We start from the raw sequence: 26,588 nt of genomic DNA, 5'->3' as shown, positions 1-26,588 counted from the left end.
AATTATTGTACTTTTAAAAAGTTAGTTTTCCAAAATTACCCTTTGATAGTACACTTTTTTGAGAATATCAATGTTATGATTGTACTTTTTATATTATTTATGAATTTAAAAGAAGGGTAAAATGGGAAATTTATATGATTTTTGGACTAATATTTTGGAAAATGAAAAATGGAATAAGGGACTAATATTATGGGACGGAGGGAGTATGATATCTTCGTCTGCTAGCCTAGGCCTAGCTAAAAATAAAATACCCAGAGGAGACGACGGAATAGGAGAGAGAGAGAGAGAGAGAGGGGGGGGGGGTTGGTTTGGTGACTACTGTTGTGGTGTGGCGGCGTTGTTTATTATAGGATACGAGGAGGAGGAGGAGGAGAATTTGATTGGGGAGTAGAGAGATAGAGAGATGGGGGCGAGTAGCGATCCGAATCAAGAGGGGTCAGACGAACAGCAGAGGCGGTCGGAGATCTACACGTACGAGGCGCCGTGGCAGATATACGCGATGAATTGGAGCGTCCGTAGGGACAAGAAGTACAGGCTGGCCATCGCTAGTCTTGTGGAGAACTACTCCAACAGGGTTGAGATCGTCCAGCTCGACGACTCCAACGGGGAGATCCGCTCCGACCCTAACCTCTCATTCGAGCACCCCTACCCTCCCACCAAGGCCATCTTCATCCCTGACAAGGAGTGCCAGAAGCCAGACCTCCTAGCCACCTCCAGCGACTTCCTCCGCGTCTGGCGCATCTCCTCATCCGACGAAGACGATGAGGACCACAACCACAACCACCACCCCCATCACCCCCACCCCCACCCCCACCCTCACCGTCGTGTCGAAATGAAGAGCCTCCTCAACAACAACCGCAACAGCGAGTACTGCGGGCCCCTCACCTCCTTCGACTGGAACGAGGCAGACCCCAAGAAGATCGGCACCTCCAGCATCGACACCACCTGCACCATCTGGGACATCGACCGGGAGACCGTAGACACCCAGCTCATCGCCCACGACAAGGAGGTCTACGACATCGCTTGGGGCGGAGTCGGCGTCTTCGCCTCCGTCTCCGCCGACGGCTCCGTTAGGGTCTTCGATCTCCGGGACAAGGAGCACTCCACCATCATCTACGAGAGCTCCGAGCCGGACACCCCCTTGGTCCGCCTTGGTTGGAACAAGCAGGACCCCAGGTACATGGCCACCATCATCATGGACAGCGCTAAGGTCGTCGTTCTGGATATCCGCTTCCCCACCCTTCCCGTTGTCGAACTCCAGAGGCACCAGGCCAGCGTCAATGCCATTGCCTGGGCCCCTCACAGCTCCTGCCACATTTGCACCGCCGGGGACGATTCCCAGGCCCTCATTTGGGACTTGTCCTCCATGGGCCAGCCAATTGAGGGTGGCTTGGATCCCATTCTCGCTTACACCGCCGGTGCTGAAATCGAGCAGTTGCAGTGGTCCTCTTCCCAGCCTGATTGGGTCGCTATTGCCTTCTCAACCAAGCTTCAGATTCTGAGGGTATGATGTGATTGGATGTTTGATTCGTGGTTTTATTTTAGGGTTTCTCTCTTCTTCTTCTTCTTCTTCTTCTTCTTCTTCTTCTTCTTAGTCTTAGGTTACAAAAAGGCAAATTAATTGTCCCCCCCTTTTTTTTCTTCTCTTTTTTTCCTTTAATCTTTCAGCCCTTTCATCAAAAACCAAAAAAAAAAAAAAAAACAAAAACAAAAAAACAAAACAAAACAAAAAAAATGTTTGTTTAATTTCTATTACTGAACTGCTGTTGCTCTTTTTTTGTTCAGTGATGATGGTGGTACTTGTGCATTATTTTCTGTCTACTTGGTTTGCCTTCCCCCAAGTTAAGAGGTTTTTGTTGACCATGTTACTGATTTAGGGGTTAGGTTGGGCTTTGGGCTGGAATGCATATTTGGCCTCAGAAATTTTAGAAGAGCTAATCAAGTACCAGAAGTTGCTTGCTTTGGGTTACTAGTAAACAGGGGTCATAGTTCTGTGCTTACTGATTCTCGTCATTGGCATATGAGAGAGCCTGTGTTCTAGGAGAAAAGGGTTTATGAACTGCCTAACAAGGTTATCCCATATATCATTATGCTTTGGGAAATTGAATTGATAAAAAACCTTACTTCGATTCAGATATGTTTCTTTCTGGTAATTTAGTGGGAAGGTCCTCTGTCATAAGCATTCAAGGAAGAGTTAGGAACTCTGGGTTGTTGGGTTTTGTTAAAGACCCAATTTAATTCTATTGAGGCCCACGTGTATCAGTGCAAAAACTGATTCTTTTAATTTTAATTTTTGTAATAATAATATGGAAAGAGTGCATGTAGTTTGGCTAGTTGAATGTAGTCCAAACTTACATATTTAGGACATTCCTCTATGCAACTCCCAGTTTACTTGAACTCAAGTGTATTAGAATGTAGTTGTTCACCATCTAGGTTTTTGTTGTTGCCAAGATGGCAAAACTGTTTTCTAAAATTTTTTAATGCTTATTTCTCAAGATTCACTACCTACTTATTTTCTATTTCATTTACGTGTCTCATAGTTCACTGTTGATTCAACAAAGCTTAGTTGAAGCTTGAGTGCAACTGACATAGCTTTCAAGTTTAGCATGTGGATCCTGGCTGTTGAGTATGTTTGACATGTTACCCTTATTTGAAATTGTTTTTTAAATGGAGTTGGTCGTTGCCTACAAAGCACAAACAAGCTCCCCAAGCTATACACATGTCTGACACTTGTATGCCCAAGCGCAATTCGAAGAATGAAGGAATTTGTCAAAGCTCAAACTGGTTTGTCTAAGCCCAAGTTGAGCATAACTCGTAGAGCTTGATTTTAAGCTCAGGTTGCCTGAATTAATACAAAAAATATCTTGTGTTTAGAGTTGCTGAGACATAAACGAAAAGGCTCTGGTTTGCTATTGCCTTGGAGCAAGACAGATAGATGATTGATGAAAATGGCGCACATAAATGGTTAAGGAGAAAAACGAACGCAGGAGGTAAGGAGAGAAGAATGATTCTACCAAATAATGATGGACTGACTGGCGATGAATAGTTCCTATAGAAAGACAAACTGACAAAGAATGGTTTAGTTGTCATCTTCCTCACTACATCATTCTTAGATGCTTAGGTCTTGTTGGACAACAATGGAGATGGGGCATTCTCTTCTTTGTCATTTTGTAAGCCCTTGCCTTTCAATCTCTATCTCACCTAGGTATTGGATGAGGCTGGTGATGAGGATCTATGTTGCAAAGAGAGAGATGAGATAAATTATGCAGAGGGAGAAGATTTCTTCGTGGGAAAGCGGAGAAACTAGAGCAAGAAGACTTTTTAGTGAGAAAACTAGAGAGATAAGACTTTATTTGTGGGAAAGTGGTAAAGCTACATTACTATAACATGTGAGAACACTTTGGAAAATGGGAAAACCATACAATATTACAGCATTGTGTGTTTGTGTGTGTATGTTGAGATAGTGTTAGAAATCAACTAGGAAGCACGGATACGGGGATACGGATATGGCGATACGTCAAAATCTGAAAAAATAGGATATGGGTACTGTGGGGGATAGGTTCGTAATTCTTTTATTTTTTATTTTTTATTTTTTATAATTTTAATAATGTAATATATATATAAATAAAACTTAAAGCAAATTGATAAATAAAGAGAGGGATTCCTATTAAGTTAAGAGTCTTCGAACATTCATAAAATATTCAAAACTAAATGCAAATTAAACATAATCCTTACATGTCAACTCCAAAAAAAGAACGAGAGCAGAGAGAAGAAACGTGAGAGTGAGAGAGCGAAAGAGAAGTAAGAGAGACAATAAGGATACACCAATTTGACAAATTTTATTACCTTGACTCTTACTATATTCCTTTTTTATCAAAGAACTAAATAAAGTATTAGAAGTAATATGTGATTTCGAGTATCTGATACTTCAAAATTAAGTATCTGACACTCTAAAATTAATAAAAAAAAATTAATTAATAAGTGTTCGATACGTATCTGCGAGTATCCAAGAAGTATCGGTATTCGATAAATATTCGATACGGATACGTCTCCCTTTTTGAAGTATTCGTGCTTGATGGGAAATCAATTACACATTAATATTCTTATATATAAGAGGAATCGGGTTTGGGTTACCTAAACCCTCCCAAGCCTGAATCGAAATTAATTTGGGCCCGTGAGTTTTTGCCTAACCCTAGGTATGGCACTTACAATACTGTCTTAGTCCTAAAATTTCTCGAGCTAGGGTCGAGTTCAATCCACCCAAGTCACACCCTTGCATGGAGGGAGAGATGGAGCTTGGTTTTGGGCCTTTTGGCTATAATACGCTCTGGCAAGTGTGGATTTGAGCCTTGTGGCTACACTTCCATGTGGGCCATTTGGTTATACGCTTTCAGACCCTCTTGGGCTATAAGTTTTCATAGGCTATAAGCTTTCATGGGAGGCTAGGAAAATAGGCTGTAAGCTTTCGTGGTGCCCTAGCCCTAAGCTTAAAGCATTGACCGAGGTCGCTTGAGCATTTCCCTGGCTTGTCAAGTCAAGCACTTTTTACTCAAAATTGCTCTCGCCATTGAGCCCATATTGTGCTAGCGTGCTTCTATGATGTTTGCTCACCTTGTTTGACTCACTTGCAACCTCGTCGAGTGGTGCCATGTTCTCCTTCCAAGGCCAAGGTACCTTGCTCGAGATCACTAAAGGACTTGTGGCTTGGAGGGTAGATAGATTCCAAGGTTCGTCTCGGTGCCTCACCCTTGTCCTTGAAGTGGGGCTCACCTAGACTAGTGTTAGAGAGAGGGGTGTTAGCCATGTTACACCTTGAAAGCCAAATACCTAACATTGAGCTTCTCCGAGACCTCTAAAGCGATGACATATCATTGCTACACACTGTCAACCCCATGACATGATCCCTGAGGTTTGGCCTTAGAATACTAGAATACTAGGGTAGTTGAGATGATCCCTACGGGGTCCAAGGGGCTCCATCTCTGGTGATCTCCCACCTTCTAAGTATCCACATGTTATATAATATATATACACATTCCTTGCTGGGTTCCTGTGATGTCCGCCATGTCCATGCCTATGCTTCTTAATGTTATTTCTTAGATGTATAACGAGAGAAGTTTTTAGTTCATATGCAAGTACATTTAAAAATATTAAAACATCAGTACATAATACACGCAAGACAACAAAGCTACGGGTCTTGAACAAGGTTCTTCGGGCAACCTTTGCATATCATTGGATGAAATGGGGCTTCGCAGGCTTAAATATGCTCTCTTGAAAGAATTTGGAATCAAGACAGCTGTTGGGTAACGGATGTTTTGCATAGGAGCTGTCTACTTTAAGATATCAAATAATTGGTTGGGTTGGAGCAGATTGGATTTTTAGATGAGAAAAGACTGTTTCATTGGATTGCTATATTCTCAATTAACTAAAAAGTAAAAAAGCATTATAGAGTGTTTTTCCCATCAAGTTAGCACTGGGGCCCTTAGGCACACATTACTGAGAGGTAGCTTGGCCAATGAAGTCAGTAAGTATCCATGATACCTCAATAAGCTTGGAAACTCATTTTCTTGAATTTACTGACAGGTAGTAGTTGCTTTGTTCCCTTCTCTATAAAAGTGTGTCAAAAATTACTTGGATGGTTTCTTCTTGTGGTTCTTATATTGTCTCTCTGATTCTCTATGCATGGACCAAATCCACCAGAGAATGTCTATTCAACTGCAGAGACAAGTTCCAAAGGAATCTGGAAAACCTTTTTATTTTTATCTTGAAGGATGCATGGAGCAGTGCTTTACCAATTATGTTGTGTCATATGATCACTGCTACCTCTATCTTCTTCTTTCTCCCTTCTCTATACCAAAAGGCCGTCCCCATCACCATGCCAAGAAGTTTAAGTCTTGTTTCCTCAATCAGTTAAACAATCTTTAACAATTCTGTTTCCAATGTTCAAATTCCACATAGTGTTTTCATTTCTTTCTTTCTTTTTCAAATTCCATGAAGTGCTTCAATTCAATTCTGTTGCCAATGAAGTTAATTGTTTTCGTCTATATTATGGGAGATACCCACTGTAAAGAAACATGAGATTTATGCTTAACTGAACATTTGAAATTAAAGAGAAAATCATTCTTCTTTGTTTTAGGTACATTGGAGGGGAAGGACAGAGTCGAACCTGTGACCTCTAGTGAGGTACACAAGTTCTAGCCACTAGGCTAACCCCTGGCATTAAATTTAAGAGAAAATTCATGAGTGCAGCCTGTCTACCCTGTCATTTCATTCTTTTGATGGATGTATCTGTAAATATCATTGTTCATGATGAAAATTTTTAAATAGGTCATCTTCATAATTGTGGCTCTCATTGTCATAGAAGAAAGGAGAAACAAAAACCTCACCAAGTAGTAGACTACAAAAAGACTAGCGATTCATCCTTAAATCAAACATTGGGAATCGCACTAGGAAGTTCACATGTGAAGAAGAAACCATTCCTTCCCAATTCTTTGTCTTCCTTGAACAAAGTGTTGGAGTACTCACATCACATGACATCCAGTGGTATTCTCATCACTGAAATAGTCCCCAACCTTTGCTGCTGGTGTCTGGATCACTGATGGTTGAGATACTGGCCCTCCATTGTTGCAGTTGCCATGTTCCTGGCTGCAACATGTTAGAGAGAGAGGAGGTGCTTGGTATGAATGTATAGGATAAGAGGGTAAGGCAATTGTGCAAGGTTCTATCATGTAGCAATACTGTGTATCAGTTCTTACTTTACCCCTATCATACAACATGCTTGGATGTATGATGCAAGTTACTTGTGGTTGAGGGGGAAGAGTTTTTTCTCTTTCAGTTATGTAAGGGCTAGTGGTGGTGTTGGCCATGCAGTTTGTATCCTTGTGATCCTCGGATGATCTATTCTTGCCTTCCTCCCCTCCATTCACCCTCTCTTTGATCTTATCAGTGGCAGTGACAGTAGCTTCTGAGCATTTTGCCTGCTCACAATACACAGATTTTGATTTTTCTTTGTCTTCCTCTCTCGTAATCACTGCTTCTTGTACTTCCTTCTTTTCTTTTCCTGCACTGTAATTCTCGTAGTTCCATATTTCTGCTTGTTTTCCGGATTTTAATAGCTTCCTTATTAAAGTTTGCGGCTCCACATTCCCTACGACTATCACTTTGGGCTGCAAAGGGTCGATTTCAGTCTTGTAAACCCCTGAGATCCGTGAAATTATGAAAAATTAGTGATATTACGGGGAGCTTAATTAAGACCAAAATAAGTTGACTGGAAAGAAATGCGTCTGGGTCTCTCTGCTTTGATTACCTTCAATACTTCGTAATACCTTCTTGACTTTCTTCTTACATCCATCACAACAATTGACTGAAACTCTCAATTCAACCTTCTGGAACAAAGGCAATACTTCGGTTTCAGACTACCAGATAAGAAAAGTTGCATAAAGAAAAGAAAGTAAGTAGGGAAAGTAAAAAATGGAGTTGAGCAAGTGGGGATTATCAGGCCTGTCAACCTTGAAGTCTACTTGCTTTGCCATGTCTCTTGACTCAGTTTTCTAGTGGAAGTGAAAAGGCACGAGTCGAGCCTGAAGAAGCAAAACACCAGAGAGAGAGAGAGAGAGAGAGAGAGGCCTATGCTTGCGACTACTCGTTGGATTGTTAGCCTGTATATATATATGTCAAAAAAATATAAATATAAGGCCAGAAGGTGGGTCAGACTGGGAATTCTGAAGGTTGCTTAATGGCCTTTGCTTTTATTTTATATATAATATATGTAGCTTTTGATATTGTTCAAAGCATAAAGCATTTGAGGACAGCTTTCTCTGCAAGCAATAGTACGCAAATTCACCCTTCCTCGTTCATTTACCGATGTTCTCTTTGTATAATTATGCCTAGCGTTGCATGCAACTTTATAGTTAGTTGTTAGATATATAATAGTGATATCATGTGGTCATATTATAAACTACTAACAAAATTTCATATTAATGTCCACCTAATTTTGTTTGTGATATTTTATTGGTCAGGTGACATCATCATATAAGATGTCCCTGTTACATTACATCAATAATTATTCCCACTTTACCACTATGGAGTTGCATACGGAGCTAGTGATGTGTTGTGTACATGCTGGACCGAGGATAAATATGAAACCCAGCAGGTGTCCAGTCCAAGTGATCTTAAATGAGAAAGTAGGCTTTCAAGGCATGAGGTACTTGATCTCATATTTGATCGCTGCTGCGGTGACCTCCATTACCCGCAGTGGATGTAGATATGATGCACCAGCCTCCAACTAATGCCCCTAAGTCAAAGAGGCTAGATTATGGAATGTAGGGCTGTAAATGAACAGAGTCGTTTGTGAACAAGTTTGAGTTCGACTCGATAAAAGTTCATTCGAACTTGATTCATTAATTTTTTTTTTTTGCATTCGTGCTCGAGCTCGTTAAATTTTTAATAAACAAGTCCAAATAATTTAAAGTTTGGCTTGTTAGCTGGCTCGTTTAATATTTATTATTTATAAATTAAATAATATACAAATATGTATAAAGAATAAGATAAATATGTTATTTATATAGTTAAAAAATATAAATGTAAATAATAGTTAATTATAGATAGTACATTTATATAATAGTGGTAATAGATATTATTATTTTGATAAAATATTAATTTTTTTTAAGAATATTTATATATATTGTATATATAATTGTATAATTAAAGTTTTAATTGTAACTTTAGTCTCATACGCAAATATGAATTTATAATTTTTTTGGCTCATTAAAGTTCGTGAACAAGCTCGAGTTCAAGTCAAGTCTAAGCCAACTTAGCTCGAGCTTGGTTCATTAAATTTTTATTGAGCTCGACCTCGAGCTTGAGTTCATTAAAATCTTAACAAGCCCAAACATATTAAAGTTCGTCTCGGCTCCATTCGTTCGCAGTTCTAATGCTATACTGAGCTTTTCAATGTAGTGCTGCTGGACTCTGGGATCATGGGTGTGGCTTGGTGGCTAGAGATAGAGAGGTGTTGCTCAGTTTGTCAATCTCTGAGTGAACACTATATTTGGTCAAGACCATTTGAGAGAGAGAGAGAGAGAGAGCACCATGAAACCTTTTGTGTGTGGATGCTGGGGATCGATATAAATCTTTTTAACTGATTGATACGGTGTAATACACATGAGCTGGTATATATCCTAATTGAGGAAAATATGGTTATGGATCATATTAGGAGGTAAATTGTACTCTTTTGCACCACAAGAGTTTAGAGAGGTTATCCCATACCCTAAGGGTCCAAGCTCTGTCCTAACTTAGTGCTATACGAATACATATGGTGTTCATCTGCCTCTCTTGATCTCTCTCTCTCACAATTGGCAATTGGAGGGATTGCTGTGTCTCATACTAGGACATTCCTTTTGGTTCCCGGTGTATGGTGTATGTGTCAAGTGTCAAGTGCTCCACATAGGCTATAGGCTAGAATCACAAACGTGTTTTGTTAATTTCTTATTGAGAGAAGCTTTAGTGTGACAAGGGATTTTATGAGATATGGTCAAGTGGGGGTACTGCTACTACATTCTGTAAATGGAATGGAAACCATGCATGATGCGTGCATATTGTGTCTGTTTGTATGTCTGTCTCGAGTTTGCTCGTGTGATGTTGCTCTCTCTCTCCTTCTCTCTCTCTCTCTCTCTCTCATGGAACATTCATTGACTTCTGGAAAATTGTCTGCATATTTTGGATGGGCTGTTTTTTGTGTATCTTTGGTTGATCTTGAGAGGTAGCCCTCAGCACTTGGGTTTTGGTTGGGTTGGGGTTGGGAGCCCATGGTGGGCTTTGTTGGAGCCTTGTATGTCGCTTCCATCAAATTTTGAACCCACTCCCCTCCCCACCCGGCAACTCCAACCATCATATTCTGAATGTGGCTCGGTTTTTTATTTTATTATTTATAATTTTATATATTGATTCTTGATTGATACTTCGTAATAGTAAATGTTAACTGGGTTTGGTCTGAATCTTGTTGGCAGGCAGCCAAGCATGCATGCATGATTATATATATATATATATATCTTCTTTTTTTTTTTTTTATAAGAAACACATTTCTTCTAGTTCTGGTTGCAGGGTATATTTGGATTAACGTGGCAGTTGTGCTTCTTCACTCAAACTCAAACTTCTTGTTTGTTAAGATTTATATTAATATTAAGGCCCCGTTTGGGGACTTATCTTTTTAGTCAAAAAGTCTAAAAGTTACCTTTTTAGTCAAAAAGCCAACAACTCATACAAAAAAGTCAAAGATTCTCTTTTCTCTCTACTTTTTGCACATCTTTTCATAATTAGTCAAAAAGTCATCCCAAACATATAAGTTTTTTTTACTTATTTTTTTAGCCAAATAGCTAAAAAATTACAAAATTAGCTTGTTCCCAAACGAGGCCTAATATTTTATCTACCTTGGCAGCTCCGCCTCTGCCAATAAAATTGATTAATTTTTTACCACTCCTGCAGCCGAGCTGGGCTTGGCTTGATGCAATCTTTGTTGGACAAATTATTCAGTGTTCTCCATTTCATTTACTAGTTAGCACTCTCTTTAAAATTTTAGCACAACACTAATGAGCTTATACAAAAATTAAAGTCAATAACTATTCATTTTAAGCATCACCTAGACTTGCTTTAAAAGCAGTGAATAATTCCTCTTTGTTGGTCACTTTCCTTCTTCTTAGGTTGCTGCAATTGTTAATTGTTACTATAATGGAAATTTTAATAATAATAAGAAAAAAATTATAATTGAGTCTTAGGACTAGCATAAAATATGAAAAAAAAGATTTGTATCATACACAGAAGCGATTTACATCACCATAAAAATGAAATTAATTTTTCACGAAATGAAAATTCCCCTAGTGACAATAATGATGGGATGGGATGGGATGGGATGGGATGGGATGGGTTGGGTTGGGTTGGGTTGGGGGTACTTTAGGTGTAATTATTTGTTTATTGTTATCAGAGTACCTAGTTCACTACTATTACATATAAGAAAAATGCACCATTCTTTTCTTTCCTTTCTTCTTTTTTCCATCTTTGATTGTCTTTCAATTTCCAATTGCTGATATTTGTTCCCGTCTTGTTAAAGAGGACAAGGGCCATACACGTGGCTGGTGGACTTGGGATTGATTGATTAACAAGCCAGCCATCCCATCTTTTTCAGAATGATATAATAATTGTTATAATTATAATTATAATAAAATAATAATGGTGAGAGAGAGATGCCGTTCCAAGTTGAACTCCATAAAATGAATAATTTAAGTATGAGTAATGATTCATCCCCTTTTTCTCTCCACCCCTTTGACCCCCTCTCTCTCTCTCATTGGTTATTTTTTTTTTTTTTTTTTTTCTTGTTCCTCCAATCACCACCTACCACGTGGCAAAGGAGGGTAAGGGGGTGACCCCCAAAAGGGAGTCCCAAGCATTATTCTTTAAGAGTAAGTATATATATATAATAATAGTAATAATAATAATAATAATAATAATAATTTGATTAGCAACCACTTGAATCATAATCTTATATATAATAGGGAGTGTTTTAAGAAGTTGATTAAAAATTGACTTTTTAGTTTCGTTTTAACTATTTTTTCTGTTTATAAATAAAAAATGTGAGAAGTGATGTAACTCAAAATAAATTAAAAATTAAAAATTGACTTTAAACTGAATTACCAAAACAACCCTATACATATGTTGGAGGTGGTACTTGTGTGGGTTTATTTTAGTTTTATTTTAAAGCAAAGCCAATTCTTTAGTAAAGTGAGAATGGATAATTGGGTGCGTGTGTATACATTTATGTATTACAAAATAAAATAAAATAAAAAGGAACGACTGACAAAAAAAAAAGAGATATGGTTCGATTTGTCATCAGGTATAAAAAAAAAAAACACGAAATTAAACGAACCTCTTCTTTTAAAAAGATACTTTGCTTTTCAACGCTTTGCTCTGCTCTGCTTAAACCACTACACATTCCTTTCACTTTCATTTTTTCATTATCAGTCTCTAAATTTTCCCTTTTTATTTTTATTTTTATTTTTATTTTTTAATTTATGGGCAGGTGTGTGGTTAAGAGGACTACACTGTCCGTCATTAACCATTATTATTATTATTTTTTTTATTTATTGGGAGCGAGTATGTTCTGTTAATTTCGTTTGTCTAATCTAATCTAATGCATGAGGACCGGTTTACCAACCAAAAGAAAAATATATGTGTACTTTAATCCATAAAAACCAATTATATCTCAAATTCCACAATAACAACACACACCACTAACTTATGTCATCTAAGAATAACCTAATAATCTTATAATTGTCTCAACACCAAATACAGGGAAATCATACTGAAGGGGGGGGGGGGGGGGGGGAATGTTAAAAGGAATAAAAGATTAGAATATTTATATGAAGGGGAAGCCAAACTGAAAACATGTATAGAAAATATACATGGTATGGAAATAATAACAAATATATACCCTCTCTTCCTCCCCCTCTAGAACAACCAGTGTTTCCTCCTTGGCTTATTCTGTATAGGAGCATCTGCACAACAGAATATCCATTTCTATCATTCATACAAACATCTTTACAACCTACCTTTTTTTTTCTTTTTTTCTTTTTTTTTTTTTTTGGGAAGCCCACAGTTCTGAAATAACGTTTATGACAAAACAAACCTTGAATTTCGTGAAGTGAATTGTAATGCACCTCTGACCAAAAACTTAACCACAGCTCTGCACCATGCAAACAAAAAACTGTTAAAACTTTCGAAAGAATATATAAAATTCTTACAAAAATACGTAACTTGTCTTGCGTAGAGATGAAACAGCTGTAGAAGATAAAAGAAATTGTGAACATCTTGCTTCATAGAGAGAGACTACTACAATTACTTCTAACGCTAGTGGCCTGAATAGTAATTAATATTACCTCGTTTAGGTGCCTGATATTGCGGAGTAATTTCAATAAAACAAGTATCTCTGAATGAAGTCAAAAGGCATATCTTTGCAGCAAACTGCAAGAAAAAACCACCACCATAAATAAGCTTTAATCATAGACAATCAACATTGGATTATTTGCTGATATTTACAAGAAATGGCATTCATAAAACAGCACAATGACTACTATGGCCATATTTGAATGTCTATTTTTCTTTAGTCTATTTAATTCAATATAGTTTACTTTTGTTCCGTTTAGACCGTGCAAAATTGGTGTATAGGACACATACATCAAAATTGACAAAAAAGAAGCCATATAAGGCAAAACAAGAGTTGGATATTGGATCTGTAGGATTGGGCATGGTTTGGGATTCTTACGATTCCACGACCCAACTAACTCTCACGATGAAGGATCCTACCTAGAAGGGATTTTCTACATGATCTAATCAATTTTACCCAAATGGATTGTAACAACCCATTAGGATTTTAACAACCAAAGTAATACATTTATTTACAACAAAATTCAAATGAAAAATGGTCAGGTCATGCCCATGGCCATTCATGCTCAAGGAATGCCCATGCTAATGGGCCCAACATGGTGCAACACACCTAGAGCTAAACGTGCAGTACCCAACCCAACCTGCCCACTTTACACATCTAAAAAAGAGGGGAAGAAAAATGGGAGAAAAAGAGTATGTCTGAATCTGAAGGTGAAAGATGGATTCTTGGACTAACAACCTATCAGAACATCTTGTTTAAGCATTGAAATGTTCATTCAAGAAACAAATAAAAGAAAATTGGGAATGAACATTGCCCACAACCCATCAAAGCACATCAAATACACTACATATTCACAAAACTGGTATGTCAAAAAAAAAAAAAAACCCTGTTTAAACAAAGAATACTAGACCTTATCAGCTGCTGCTTGTAAGGTAACATGGTCCCCCCATTCACCAGATCTGCATTATATAAGAATTTGAGAAGGATTTTCACAAATCAATTAGTGAAGTAACTTAAAGCAACCATCATCCAGTGGTGGAAGTAATGATTTTTCAAGTAATAGTGAAGTAACCTACTTGGCCATTTTCTTGTAATAGTGTTTGTACTTCATCGGGACATATCCTTCATATAGAGACTTGTAGTCTTTAAGCTAGAAAATTAAATGTCATACAACATTAGCAAGTATAAACACACATCAGAGAGGCAGCAAGTATGGACACACATCAGAGATAATAGGTTTGGCATAGCGTACAATGTGCTGACTCCATATTGAAAACCAATTGATACCAGTAGACTAGCATCCCCAGATGATTTGGTCATTATGAAGCACGGATATGGGCAATAGACACATATGATACGATATGATATGGTAAAACCTTAAAAAGTTGATACAGTTGCGGCCATAATACCTTTTTAATTCTTATTTATTTTACATTTTTTATTTTATAAATTCCTATTAAGTTAAGTATCACCACTCGTTGAACCTAAACTTCCCGAACTCATTTTCCCAAAATTATGGATTTTGTAAACAGAGGCAACAACACAACATTAATTTTCTACAAACTAGCACTAAAACAGCATTATCATCAACAATTTCCTGCAATCAAAATTAACATTTGACATATTGTTAACAATATAATAGAGCCTCAGTTCTTGAAGCAGAGGAAAAAAAGAAACACGATTTACATTTGACTGTTAAGGATTCAATTGCTTACTTTTGTCGTGGAGAGGAATTATGGCTTGCTTTTGTTGTGGAGGATTTTTTTAAAGATTCAACCAATGGAGAAATGAAATAACAAAGAAGAGGAGCCCTAAAAACTGATTTAGCTTTCTTTGTTTGTTAACCATCAATTAGACCTATTTTTAATTTTCCAATTAGACCCTAAAGGTTCGTAATTTAAATACAAACCCTTATTTTATTTGCTCCAGCACCCTTCCCATGTCCGAGCTGTATCCAGAAGCAAAATATTAAAATGATTTATTCATATGTTGTCTTTTGTGGAGTATATGTGTCACATAATTAGGTCCCAACATCATATAGGTCTCACTGGATTGATAGATAAGTTTTTTCACCATTGCAAATTTTTATTAGAGGGCTTGGCTTGGCTAGAGAGATCATTAACAAAGGATCCTTTCTTTGAGATTTTTAAAATTCCTGTTATTAACTAAAATACCATAATAAGGATCACAGATACAGACACAAGATAATGATATGACATGATACGGACACACCGACACAACAATTTCCAAAAAATTAAAATGAAATCAAGACATGACAGGAATACAATACAAATAAATATAAATGAAAATAATAACTACTACTTCAATTTCAATTTTTACATTACTCATACAATTATATTTTATTATTACAAAATAGTAAAAAATCAATTTTCACATTCCACATATTACAAATGTGAATAAGTCCTAATATTAATTTTAGAAAGTTTTGTTCAAAAACAAATTATGTGTTTTGGATTTTAGAATTCCCAAGAATCAAAAGTTTAAAGAAGAATGGATTCATAGGTATAAATCCATGTTGTTTTTGTTTTATCAAAAGTGTCATGTTTGGCAATATGTTTCATGTGTGTCCAACTTCCAAGTGATGGACCCCAAGTGTCCTATTCTAAGAAAAAATAATAAAATAATGACACCTTTTAAGAAAAAATAATAAAAATAATTTTAGAAAGTTTTGTTTTTGTTTTTGTTTTAAGAAGTGTCCATACTTCTTAAATACCATCCTTAGATTTGAGAACAACTTTGGTATCACTTAGGGGGTGTAACATAAAGCAAGGCAGGTGTAAGGGGCTCAAATGCAATTCTTCCCCCACAAAATGCACCATTAGAAAAGTCTTTCAGCCAATTAAAAACTACTTTTATAACAACCTGTTTGACAACTTCTTTCCGAACATGCTTGTGATATTCAGGCGACTTATACATCTGTTCTGAAAGAGCACGAAACTGCCAAAAGGAAAGACAAGTCAATAAATTTCTAAGATAATAACACAAAGTCACTTCGGAACTGCACAAACCTGACAATTTCCATCCCCAGAGACTTTCACTTCATATAAACCATAAACATTTAACCTGGAAAAAAAGTGTAAAGCAAGTTACTCATTACCTTATTTTATGATGAAGAGGTAAGATGATGATGACAATGATAAGCACAGCACCTATATCAATAAGAAAAATGCTAACGAGTGCCCCACGGGCCTTGTTTAATATTGGGATTGACATAAAAAGTGTCCTGAAAATAGGTGAAAAGATTAAAGTGTATTGATTTCAATAAGAAGTGAACTAAATTCTTGTGCCCTAGGGGCACTTGTTAGCAAGACCCTATCATTCATCTGACAACATAACTCAAAGTACTGTAGCATGAGGCCCAGCTTCTGCAGAAGTGTTAGGCATAGCCATTTGGAACTTCAACCTCAAAACACTCGCATTAAAAAATAAGAGGAAACATGATGTGTACAACTTCACAGATAAAGTATGTACAAGACATATTCGTGTTTGTATGAATGTAAGTTTATGACACTTGTGTAAGTTTGTAGAGAAAAAGGACAAACTGCAGCAACAAACATGAAAGTACTAAGACTCTAACTCCTTGGGAGTAAAAAAGTCCATTTCTAACCTTGAGTAAACGTGTCAAATCTCATGTAATAAAGCAGGCAATAAATTTTATGTAGCCCATGCTTTTTGGAAAGATATTACGATTTTAGATTCCTTGAGTTTCTAATATTCCAGGGTTCAAGCTAAAAAAACACTCTAGGAAATTCAAAATCTCATATTGAAATCCAGCCAAAAAAAAAGACCTTAATAATATTTCCATAAAAATAGCATACTTCTAGAATCTTGTGTACTTTGAAAAAAGTTTAATGACAAATAATTTCAATATCCTAATGTTTTGGCGCTTAGCTAAAAATCTTTCATATTCTAATTTTCATTTAAAAACGAAAAAACAAAACTTATATTTAATATAAAAAAAATCCACCAAAAAAGTGAAACTTTAAAACTGCCATGTATAAGACATACCTCTGCAGCAACCGTTGGTGATCTAAACTGGCATCATTTACATTGGGGATGAAAGAATTTATTCGCGGAATATGCTGAAATTTCAACAATACCTATGTTAATAAAAAAATTTACGAGAGTACATTTCAAAATTGAAACACAGCCACCTAATGAAACTACATTGAATCAAAGAGTTGAAGGATTCTTTTGTGTGATATCTGTACATATTAATGACAAGATCAACAGCTCCTAGTCGAAGATAGACTTGCAAAAATTATATATTTTACACAAGTTTGAGTATACTAGGACAACTTGGCATTTCAATATGTGAGCATTAACACCCACAATGATGATGCTTATTTCGTGAAGCAGCAAAGCTCCAACAGGGCATTGATGACTTCCAATCTTGTTTGCTTTTTTTTTTTTTTTTTTTTTGTACAAAAATTTTATTGAGAAGAGGCACCAAGGGGGTGTAACCCACATAAAAGAGGAAGAAGAAAAAACAGCTGTACATCACAATCTTCATCAAAGGTCTCCCTACAACTAATTCAATTTTGATTGATAGACCAACATGAAGTGGACAAAAATAAACTCTTCAACCTCAAAATTGGTTCTTCTCCACCCTCAAAAGTTCTTCTATTCTTCTCTTCAAAGAAGCCACGAAATAGCCAAAGGGGCCACGCACCAAACCCTCCTCCAAGAGTCAAGAAGTTTCCCTACATCTGGCGAACGTCCAATCCACTCCAAACAAGAATAGAATCAAGAACCACAACACCTCCTGAGCCACCTTGCAATGAATGAGAAAATGACTCGCATTCTCCTCATCATGCTTGCACATATAACACCAATTGATGTGCACTTACCTCCTCAAGTTATCAACTGTGAGGATCTTGCCACGAACCACAAACCAAGGGCAAAAAAAGAAAAACACCTTAGATGGGGGCTTAGTAATCCTCACAGCTCTTTTCATGGTAAGGAAAACCATCTATGACCCGTAAGGGTTTCAAAGAATCCGAAGAATATCATTCATTGAATGACATCACCTTCATCACCAATATGGGGAGCATATTACAAGCATGAAAGGTGATCAACTCCTCCAACTCTCAATCATTAAACTCTCTCTGAACAGCAATATCTCACACACATTTACCATCAAATTCTCACTCACAAGAGCTTCCTTAATAAGACCAACATCGGCAATATTACGGAAAGTCACCTACAACTATTCCTCCCAATGCCAATCATGACTCAAAACCTCACTCAATCCCACTACCCACCCCAAACTAGATGTGACAAGTGAAGAATCCCACACCCAAAGGATGCCTTTCTATATTTACACTCCACCACACTCAGTCAATACCTCTCCCTCTAGAAAACAAACCTCCACAACTACTTCCCAAGCAAAGCTTGTTTAAAGATAGAAAGTCTGTGAATGCCCAAGTCCCTACCCTAACCGGACAACAAATTGTGTCTTAATCAACCAAATAGTATTTAAACTCCTCCCCTATCCTCCCCAAATAAGGTCATGTTGCATCTTCTCCATTAAAATCAGGATAGTAAATCAGGTAGGGTGGTTGGACAAATTACTCTTGATCAAAATAATTCGGCAACTTTAGAAAGATATATTGTCTCTTCCAACCTGCAAGGCGTTTCTGAAATCTGTTAAACCACCAAACTCCAAAGCACCTTCCCCTTGAAACAATACCAAGTGAAAGACAAGCTCAACCTTACACCCAAGAATGTCTACCAAGGCCTCCACACATTGCACCTCCCCAAGAGGAATTAGACTAGACTTCCCGGTACTCACCTTCAAACCTCAAAACTACCTCAAAACACAAAAGTATACATCAGAGATATCCCAATTGTTGCTCCACTGCCCCACAAAAGATGATAGTGTCATTTAGCAAAAAGAAGATGGAAAACCGCCAACATAGGTTTCATTGAGCTACCAAATTTCAAAACCTCCCAAGGAAGCCTTTTTGCACACCCTCTCTCTATCATCCTACTGAACACCTCCATAATGAAAATAAAAAGTGACGGGGACAATGGAACACCATGGTGAAGACTGCTCAAAGAATGAAAGAAGTTGTTGGGTAAGCATTAACCAAAACAAACAACCTAACCATAGAGATAGAGAATCTGATCTAAGACCTCCATCTGTGACAAAAACCCATCCTCTCCAATTAATAAAAATAAACTCCCAATAACCTGATCAAATGCTTTCTTAATGTCCAATTTGCACATGAGACTAGGGGAACAACTCAACCTCAAATCCACCACCTCATTAGGCACCAAAACTGCATCCAAATATGTTCATCTCTAATATAAGCATTCTGAAGCGTTAACAAAGATTTATGGCCAAATTTGAGAAAACATAGAAAAAAAAACCAATTATGATACATATAGCCATGTGATAGAAGATCAATTTAACATATTCTATAGAGAAGCAAGAATACATGGAATTTTCTCCAAGTTGATCTTAAAATATCACTAGCAAGCAAGAAAATAGAATTAATGACCATCCATTATTCAAGCAAATACATATATTTCATATCAACCTGGGAGGAGAAACTAAGCTAGATGTCATCCATAGGATTAACGACCATCCATTATTCAAGATAGAATGTAATTTGGTATAGAGCTCAATGTATTTAATAGAAAAACATCATTTCTAGTACAGTTCGCAAATTGGACTAATAACATAATAAGACAAGCAGTGGCTTAGTTTGGTCGTCCATTTGAATGAATCTCTTTTCAACTTAGTAATAGTATGCATGTTGATTAGTCATAGAATTAAAATATAAATGATAAATTATGTTACATGGACTCAGGTACGGGTACGAGTATGTATCTAGTGGCCGGACTCATCAAATCATAAATTTAAGGGTAAGCGGACTCGGTAAAAAAATGTCAATATTTTTATATTTTAATTAAGTATGTGAGATAAAATGATACTATATCTAACTTACAGTGTCACAAAGACATTTATAGCAATTATACTACAATATGTACATATAGTAATAGTGTTATATACAATTATATAAGAAGTGTCTGTTGAAAAGTATCTGATACATATCCTATACCTTTGTCTGAGTGTTGGGTGTCCGACACAGGTATTTGATTTATTTGAAAGAGTCCATATAACATACATTCATAATCTAAAAATGCTGGTACAGTTAGTATTATGGTGCGGTGCTTCAGATAACAACTGCACTTTTCTTTTCATTGATATCTAGGTGGAAGTAGAGAGAAAATTTCGGAAATTAGCGATAAATGAATTCTAACTAAAATTCTATTGGCAATAGAAAATTTATTATAACAGAATAGATTAAGAAGAATGATCAAATATCTTACAGGAACTGGTGCAAGATTGGAAAGGCGCCGACCAACTGCACCATCTAAGCTAGCATACTCTTCAGATAGTACAACAGCAATCATTCTGTCATCATCAACGTCCTGCTGACTGCTTAATGAAGTCGAGCTAGAAGATTCACCCACGCTCTGAGTTTCATTTCTCATAATGCAAATGGGCACCACGGTGTAGCCTCTCCAAGCAATGAACAGGCACAAAGTGAAAGTCAGCTGCAAGTGAAATAAGATTCAACAAGTAACTACCACTTTTCATGTATAGATTTGTTGACACAATAATGAAGATGATACCCTATTCAATTATTTCTAATCTATGACATCTTATGAGCATTCTTGAGTTGGCCATGACATAGCTTAAAGGACACCAGGGCAGCCCTAATTATGCCGTGGAATATGTGAGAAATATGTTATGAACTTCATTGAGATCCTCCTGAGTGTGATTTAAGTAAGTGCAACATGAGAAACGAACACACGAGGGAGACAAGTCATGATGACGCCCTGATATAATAACCACTGAAGCTCAAAACAACCTTAACTTATGATTCTCTGTGCATTAATGATTGACTGTCTAGTAGTATGCAGAAATACTGTAGCACCAAACCAACATGTGAATACAATGTGCAAAGATAGCCATCTTATCCATGACCCAGTCACGACTCGGTTTGCACATAACAGGGAGATCTATGAGAATGGTGAATGGATGAGCCGGTTTGATATGGTTGTATTACAGCAATAAAAAAAATTCAACACTAGGTTCCTAGAGTAGATCGGGCCTCCCCAGGACAGAAAAAAAGGGGATAGATATATATAGATAAAAATCAGCCACACCACACCACACATTCTAAAGCCTAAAAGCCAACTGTATACGGACCCAATTCATGTCCCCCTGAGATGCATAAGTGGGGATTAAGTCTAACATAGCAACAAAGTAAAATCAATTCAATTCAATTCAATTCTATTGATCGCAGATGAAATTTGAATTTGATCGAGGAAATCTATATATATATATATATATAAAGCATGTAGATGGTTACATATTGTTTAATTTAACATCATAACAATTGCAATTTGAAAATTTCAGCAAGGCATGAAAAATCGAAAAAGAAAGGGACGGAGCTATTATTGAACGCGATGCGATCAAATCAAATCAAATCAAAATAGAGCTAATTCATAACAAACATGAATCGGAAATGCTTTCAAGAACCTGTCGGCTTGTTTGTTTCTTCTGCTTTCAAGAATCTACACAGAAATCCAAACACCTGTTATACAAATACAAATACAAATACAATCAAATATGAAAATAACAATAAAAAATGAGTAGATGATGCGAAACTTTTGAGAAGAAAAAACAAAGGAGTGAGTAAGAAGGGTTTTCTCACCCGAGAGAGAGAGAGAGAGAGAGAGAACAGAAACGGAAAAATGGCCCGACGAGAAGAGAATAGAATAGAAGAGAAGACAAGACAAGACAACAATCTCCGATCAAAATCTACGGATGGAGAGAGAGAGAGACGTAAGTTGGATCGTGAGTTTTTCCAAATAAATAAGTAAAAGACCATTTCCTTTCCTCTATTGCCCTCCCAGCTTGCCCCCGATAATCCAATTGTGACGGGATCACTATCTTCTTTTAATTATTCATTCGTTATTTGTCAATGAATGCTGTCATTTGACGCGCTATTATGAGCTTACTTTTAAAATATCATTTTTTTTCTTTTCTTTATTTATTTATTTATTTATTTAATTACATCACATTTTATTTTTTTTTGGTCAATTGTGATATATTAGTTATGGCTAAGTTTGATTATGGTCCGTCGATTGAAATTATAAATTATTTTTAAAGAATAATCTTGATCACAATTATTTTTATTATTCCTGTCAATAGTATGTTGACATGGCGTACAAATATGCTAATAACGTGACATGGAAGAGATAATGATGTGACTTAAAAAGATTAAATAAAGACAATAAAGGTATTTGTTGAAATCAATTAGAAACTATATGCTAAAATCGAGAGATCAATATCAAATCAAAATACAAAATCTGCAAGTAATTCTTATGAAAATATGGGATATGATTGAGTGGAACAAAAATTAAGGAAGATCATGGATTAATAGCTACAATATGAGGTGGCCAAGCAAGTATAAAAGGAGAATTTGAACAACGAAAAAAGGAAATCTCAATCATCAATTATACTCGCAAATAATTTATCTAGGAATAGTTTAATTTACCATTTTAAGAGTAGATTAAACTAGTAGTGTAACAACCCCCATACTGTTTACTGATTAATGACCGATTGATTACCGATAATCACCGATTACTGTTAAACGGAACTGATAATGACTGATAACTGACTGATAATTGAACTGATTAAAAGTACTGAACTGACTGACTGAAATTGGAAACCGAATTGATTGAGTATATGTTAGTTAAATTGCATTCTATCTGTTTGACTGTATGATTATCTGTTCATGCTTATATGTTTAAACTGCTAATTGAAGGCCTTATCGGCGACCGAAATCGGAATTGATTAGTGTTTTATGATCCTCATAATTAATGTGATTTTATGGTATAATTATCTGAAAACTGATTAGGCATGATTAAATTAGATTAAAATAAGCTAATTAAAGAGTTTGGTTTATTTACCATATTGCCATCCTTAGTGGCACACTACCTAGTGATGCTAGAGCCTTGCATCCTTGACTCAAAACATTTCCATCAGCCATTTCTCCTGAGCTTAGCCGACCATGAGAGGAGAGTTAGAGAGAGAGAGAATTGTTCTTGTTGGTTTGGCTTGAATTGCTTGGAATTGAAGTGTTGATTGCTACTTTGAGCTCCTAGACCTTGAACACCAGACTAAGGTAGATCATTCATCATCTTAATGATGTCATTGAGCTAGTTCTTGCATGATTCATGCTTCATTGTAGAACTAAGTCATGAATTGGTTCATTGTTGTTGAATTGAAGCTTAATTGTTGCATGCATGTACATATATTGAAGTTTTGAGGTTGTAAGTCCATGTTTCCTCACATGCATGTCCATCTTTTGGTCATACTCCATGAATTCATCATGTTCTTGAAGAAATGAGTCCATTTGAACAAGCTTTGAAGGTTGAATTTGGTTTGAATCCATGCATGTTTGCATGTTCTTCATATTCTTGAAAATGGGTTTGAATATGGCTTTAATTGACTCACCTTTGGGGCTTGAATTCATAAATTGAGCTTTGAAACTTGTTATACATTGAATTTAGTTATGTTTTCCAGAATTTGGGCCCAAGAGGTCGAGTTTGGAGTGGTAGAATGCTTGGTTTGAGCTTGGGAGGCAAATCTGGAAATTCCAGATTTGGCTTCCTCGCTCGAGCGAAGGGTTCCCCGCTCGAGCGAGCACCTTTGTCCAGGGCTCCGCTCGAGCGACCATCGCGCGTAAAATCTCAGCATCCAGTATTTTTACTGTTTTGCAGACCGCTCGAGCGAAAGATTCCTCGCTCGAGCGAAGCCTTTGATTTTAGACTTACGCTCGAGCGGAGAAAGTCCCGCTCGAGCGAGGCTCCTATTTTCAGCAAAGTTTGCACAATGTTTTCTAAGTGTATTTTTGCATCCTCATCCCATCCTAGGCATTCTTAGGCCTAGTTTAAGGCATCTTAATGAGGATATAGATGTAGAACACACCAAGGCAAATTAGGGATTAAGTTATGATATTTCCCAACTGTGTAGCTTAGTGTGTGTTCAACCTGTGAACTGTGTAGGGTTGGCAACTGGGGAGTCACGCTCTAGCATACCGTAGCCCAAACTCTGTGAGTAACAATTGTGTAAAGATATGTTCAACTGATATCTTTTGAAAACTGAACTGAACTGTTTACTGAACTGGTATTACTGAATGAATGTATGTCCTTTATTTCTGAACTGTACTGTGGCATCCTTAGTACCTACCGTTTACTGTTACTGTTACTGTTACAGAGATCTCTGTCGGTTCCCTCGTGGAACCACTACTGTTTACTGACTGATGGCCATCATTACTGTTCGGTCTTTCAAGACCTACTGTTACTGTTATGCTAATGGATGTACCACATATGACTGTTTACTGTACTGAACAACTGAAGTACTGATTGAATTGAACTGTTTTCATTACCGTAAGGACATTCATTCTAAACCTCTTTACGCTTTATGTTATTCACTGGGCTTTAATTCACTGTTTATATATATATGTAGGTGCTCAGCCACCAGATCGGAGCTAGGAGCGTGGGTTAGACTCCAGTTTTGTCAAGCCAGCTTTTGTGCCTCACTGCGAGGTTTCGAGTTGCCATGCTATGGCTTTGGGGTGTTTTGTTTGTTTTCCCCCGTCTGTCTTCATACTGTCTAACTGTCCTGTATAGACTGAATGTTTACCGTACTGTTATCAAGGGATTAGGTCCCTGTACTGTGTGACTGTAAATTCTGTATAGACTGTACTGTTTGTGTATGTATGAATGCATGAAAAATCTTTTTGGCATACAGACTGTCACAGCTCATTGGACATTGTTTAATTACTGTATTGGCTTCCGCCAGGCCCTGTACTCTGTTTTACTGTATTACTGTTCAGCAGGCCTTCGGTAATCTCGGATTACTGGCCGGTTACAGTGCTAAACCCATAGGGCCGGGTTTGGGTCGTGACAGAGTGGTATCAGAGCGATACTTACCACGAGTTATACCGCACACACGTGTCCAAATGAGCTATAGGGTGTCCTAGAAAAGTTATTAGGGCATCTCATGAGCATGATAAGTGTGTGGTTATGTTATGACTGAATACATGCTAATGTGGTAAACTGTTAAACAAATGACTGCTTATGTTTAAAACTGTTATAACTGCTTATAGTGAAATGGACAATGCAAATGAACCTGAGTCCTCATCTACTGAGGCAAGAATGGAAAGAATGGAAAGAATGATGGAACTGATAACTGCTAGACTTGATCAACAGAACCAACAGCCCCAACCTCCTCCTCCTCCGGTACAGCCGGAACCTAATGTGAATGTGAATGATGGGGATATTATTGCTCTCACCCATAAATTCAGCAAGATGAAACCGCCATCCTTTCAGGGGGGCCTCGAACCGTTAAAGGCTGAAGCTTGGGTGCTCGAAACAGAAAAATTATTTGAAGTGTTTCCGTGCTCGGAAGCGAATAAAGTACTGTTAGCTACCTTCACCTTACAAGAAGAAGCTAGAAGGTGGTGGATGTTGATCCGTGATACAAATACTGTTATGACTTGGGCTCAGTTCAAGGAGTCCTTCTTTGAAAAGTATTTCCCTCAGTGTGTCAGGGATAGAAAAGTGACCGAATTTGAACAGCTAAAGCAGGGCACAATGACTGTTGCGGAATATGAAACCAAATTTACTGAACTTGCCCGTTATGCACCGCATATGGTGGATACTGAGTATAAGAAGGCCAGAAAATTTGAAGGTGGCCTTAATGTGGCAATACTTGACCGGATAAATGTTTTGAAATTACCGACTTTTGTGGGTGTTCTCGACCGGGCATTGATGGCCGAGTCGAACATTGCAGCAGTGAAACAATCTGAAACACCAACAGCTGAATGGCATGGTAAAAGGCAGGGTTTCAAATTCAAGAAAGGCAAGCACAACCCAGCCAACAAGAAACAGAATACAGGGTCGACAACTAGCCCCAGCCAAGTGAGTGGGTTCATACCACCCTGTCCTGAGTGTGGCAAGAAGCACAAGGGGGTCTGCTACAGAATATCTGGAGCCTGTTACAGGTGTGGCAAGGTGGGCCACATGGTTAAAGGCTGCCCCTCTGCTCCACAAGCCAGTAGTAAAGCTGCACCTAGCGCAGCAGCATCAACTGTAGCACCAAAGCCTAACCCCAAAGCTACCGGGAAAGAGCCCATGAGGCAGGGCCGAGTGTTTGCCCTAGTACCGGGAGACGTGCAGAATACTGAGACCGTTGTGTCAGGTATCCTCTCTATCTGTACGCAAAATGCATATGTATTGATTGATTCGGGGTCTACACATTCTTATGTATCGCATGCTTTTTCACGGAAATTGAATAGACCCTTAGAACCCATGAACTATCTGCTAGCCGTATCATCACCCGTAGGGGGATCCATGACATGTGCTTATATGTACCCCGCATGTGAAATTTTTGTTGGGGATATGCATCTGTTTATTGATTTACTGCCATTGAACATTGATCATTTTGACGTAATATTGGGGATGGATTGGTTACAAAAATATCATGCCACTATTGACTGTGTGACCAAACAAGTTGTTTTCCGTCCACCTGGTTTGCCTGAAT

At 37.4% G+C, this 26,588-nt stretch overlaps 3 protein-coding genes across 9 annotated transcripts; 1 reads left to right on the top strand and 2 right to left on the bottom strand.

The window, feature by feature from the left end:
* The first annotated feature begins 204 nt into the window (after nucleotides 1-204).
* Nucleotides 205-8,417, top strand: LOC114314693 (WD repeat-containing protein LWD1). Of its 5 annotated transcripts, XM_082867738.1 has the most exons (3): nucleotides 211-1,504; nucleotides 6,134-6,180; nucleotides 6,325-6,423. In XM_082867738.1, the coding sequence occupies exons 1-2, from the start codon at nucleotides 404-406 to the stop codon at nucleotides 6,167-6,169; spliced, it is 1,137 nt and encodes a 378-aa protein (XP_082723864.1). In that variant the 5' UTR covers nucleotides 211-403; the 3' UTR covers nucleotides 6,170-6,180; nucleotides 6,325-6,423. The 5 variants fall into 5 exon arrangements, with proteins under 5 accessions (XP_082723862.1, XP_082723864.1, XP_028116980.2 ...); XM_082867736.1 differs by lacking the exons at nucleotides 6,134-6,180; nucleotides 6,325-6,423 and adding an exon at nucleotides 8,016-8,417 and having other exon boundaries at nucleotides 205-1,504; XM_028261179.2 differs by lacking the exons at nucleotides 6,134-6,180; nucleotides 6,325-6,423 and adding an exon at nucleotides 5,698-6,041.
* On the bottom strand, nucleotides 6,314-10,107 carry LOC114314774 (uncharacterized). Of its 2 annotated transcripts, none has more exons than XM_028261355.2 (3): nucleotides 7,506-10,107; nucleotides 7,304-7,379; nucleotides 6,314-7,195 (listed from the first exon to the last, which is right to left on the bottom strand). In XM_028261355.2, the coding sequence occupies exons 1-3, from the start codon at nucleotides 7,527-7,529 to the stop codon at nucleotides 6,519-6,521; spliced, it is 777 nt and encodes a 258-aa protein (XP_028117156.2). In that variant the 5' UTR covers nucleotides 7,530-10,107; the 3' UTR covers nucleotides 6,314-6,518. The 2 variants fall into 2 exon arrangements, with proteins under 2 accessions (XP_028117156.2, XP_028117084.2); XM_028261283.2 differs by having other exon boundaries at nucleotides 7,304-7,382; nucleotides 7,506-9,734.
* Nucleotides 10,108-12,224: 2,117 nt separating this feature from the next.
* Nucleotides 12,225-21,969, bottom strand: LOC114314494 (Cysteine proteinases superfamily protein). Of its 2 annotated transcripts, none has more exons than XM_028261006.2 (11): nucleotides 21,688-21,969; nucleotides 21,513-21,567; nucleotides 20,294-20,521; nucleotides 16,961-17,034; nucleotides 15,961-16,015; nucleotides 15,815-15,889; nucleotides 14,008-14,081; nucleotides 13,842-13,890; nucleotides 12,924-13,008; nucleotides 12,674-12,730; nucleotides 12,225-12,542 (listed from the first exon to the last, which is right to left on the bottom strand). In XM_028261006.2, exons 3-11 carry the CDS (start codon nucleotides 20,456-20,458, stop codon nucleotides 12,496-12,498), a joined length of 681 nt encoding a protein of 226 aa, XP_028116807.1. In that variant the 5' UTR covers nucleotides 20,459-20,521; nucleotides 21,513-21,567; nucleotides 21,688-21,969; the 3' UTR covers nucleotides 12,225-12,495. The 2 variants fall into 2 exon arrangements, with proteins under 2 accessions (XP_028116807.1, XP_028116855.1); XM_028261054.2 differs by having other exon boundaries at nucleotides 21,513-21,547; nucleotides 21,688-21,934.
* Nucleotides 21,970-26,588: the final 4,619 nt, after the last annotated feature.

Source organism: Camellia sinensis, chromosome 4, assembly GCF_055761805.1.
Source record: "Camellia sinensis isolate YWXY chromosome 4, ASM5576180v1, whole genome shotgun sequence".
Taxonomy (NCBI): Eukaryota; Viridiplantae; Streptophyta; class Magnoliopsida; order Ericales; family Theaceae; genus Camellia; species Camellia sinensis.
This window is presented reverse-complemented; position numbering and strand designations above follow the sequence as displayed.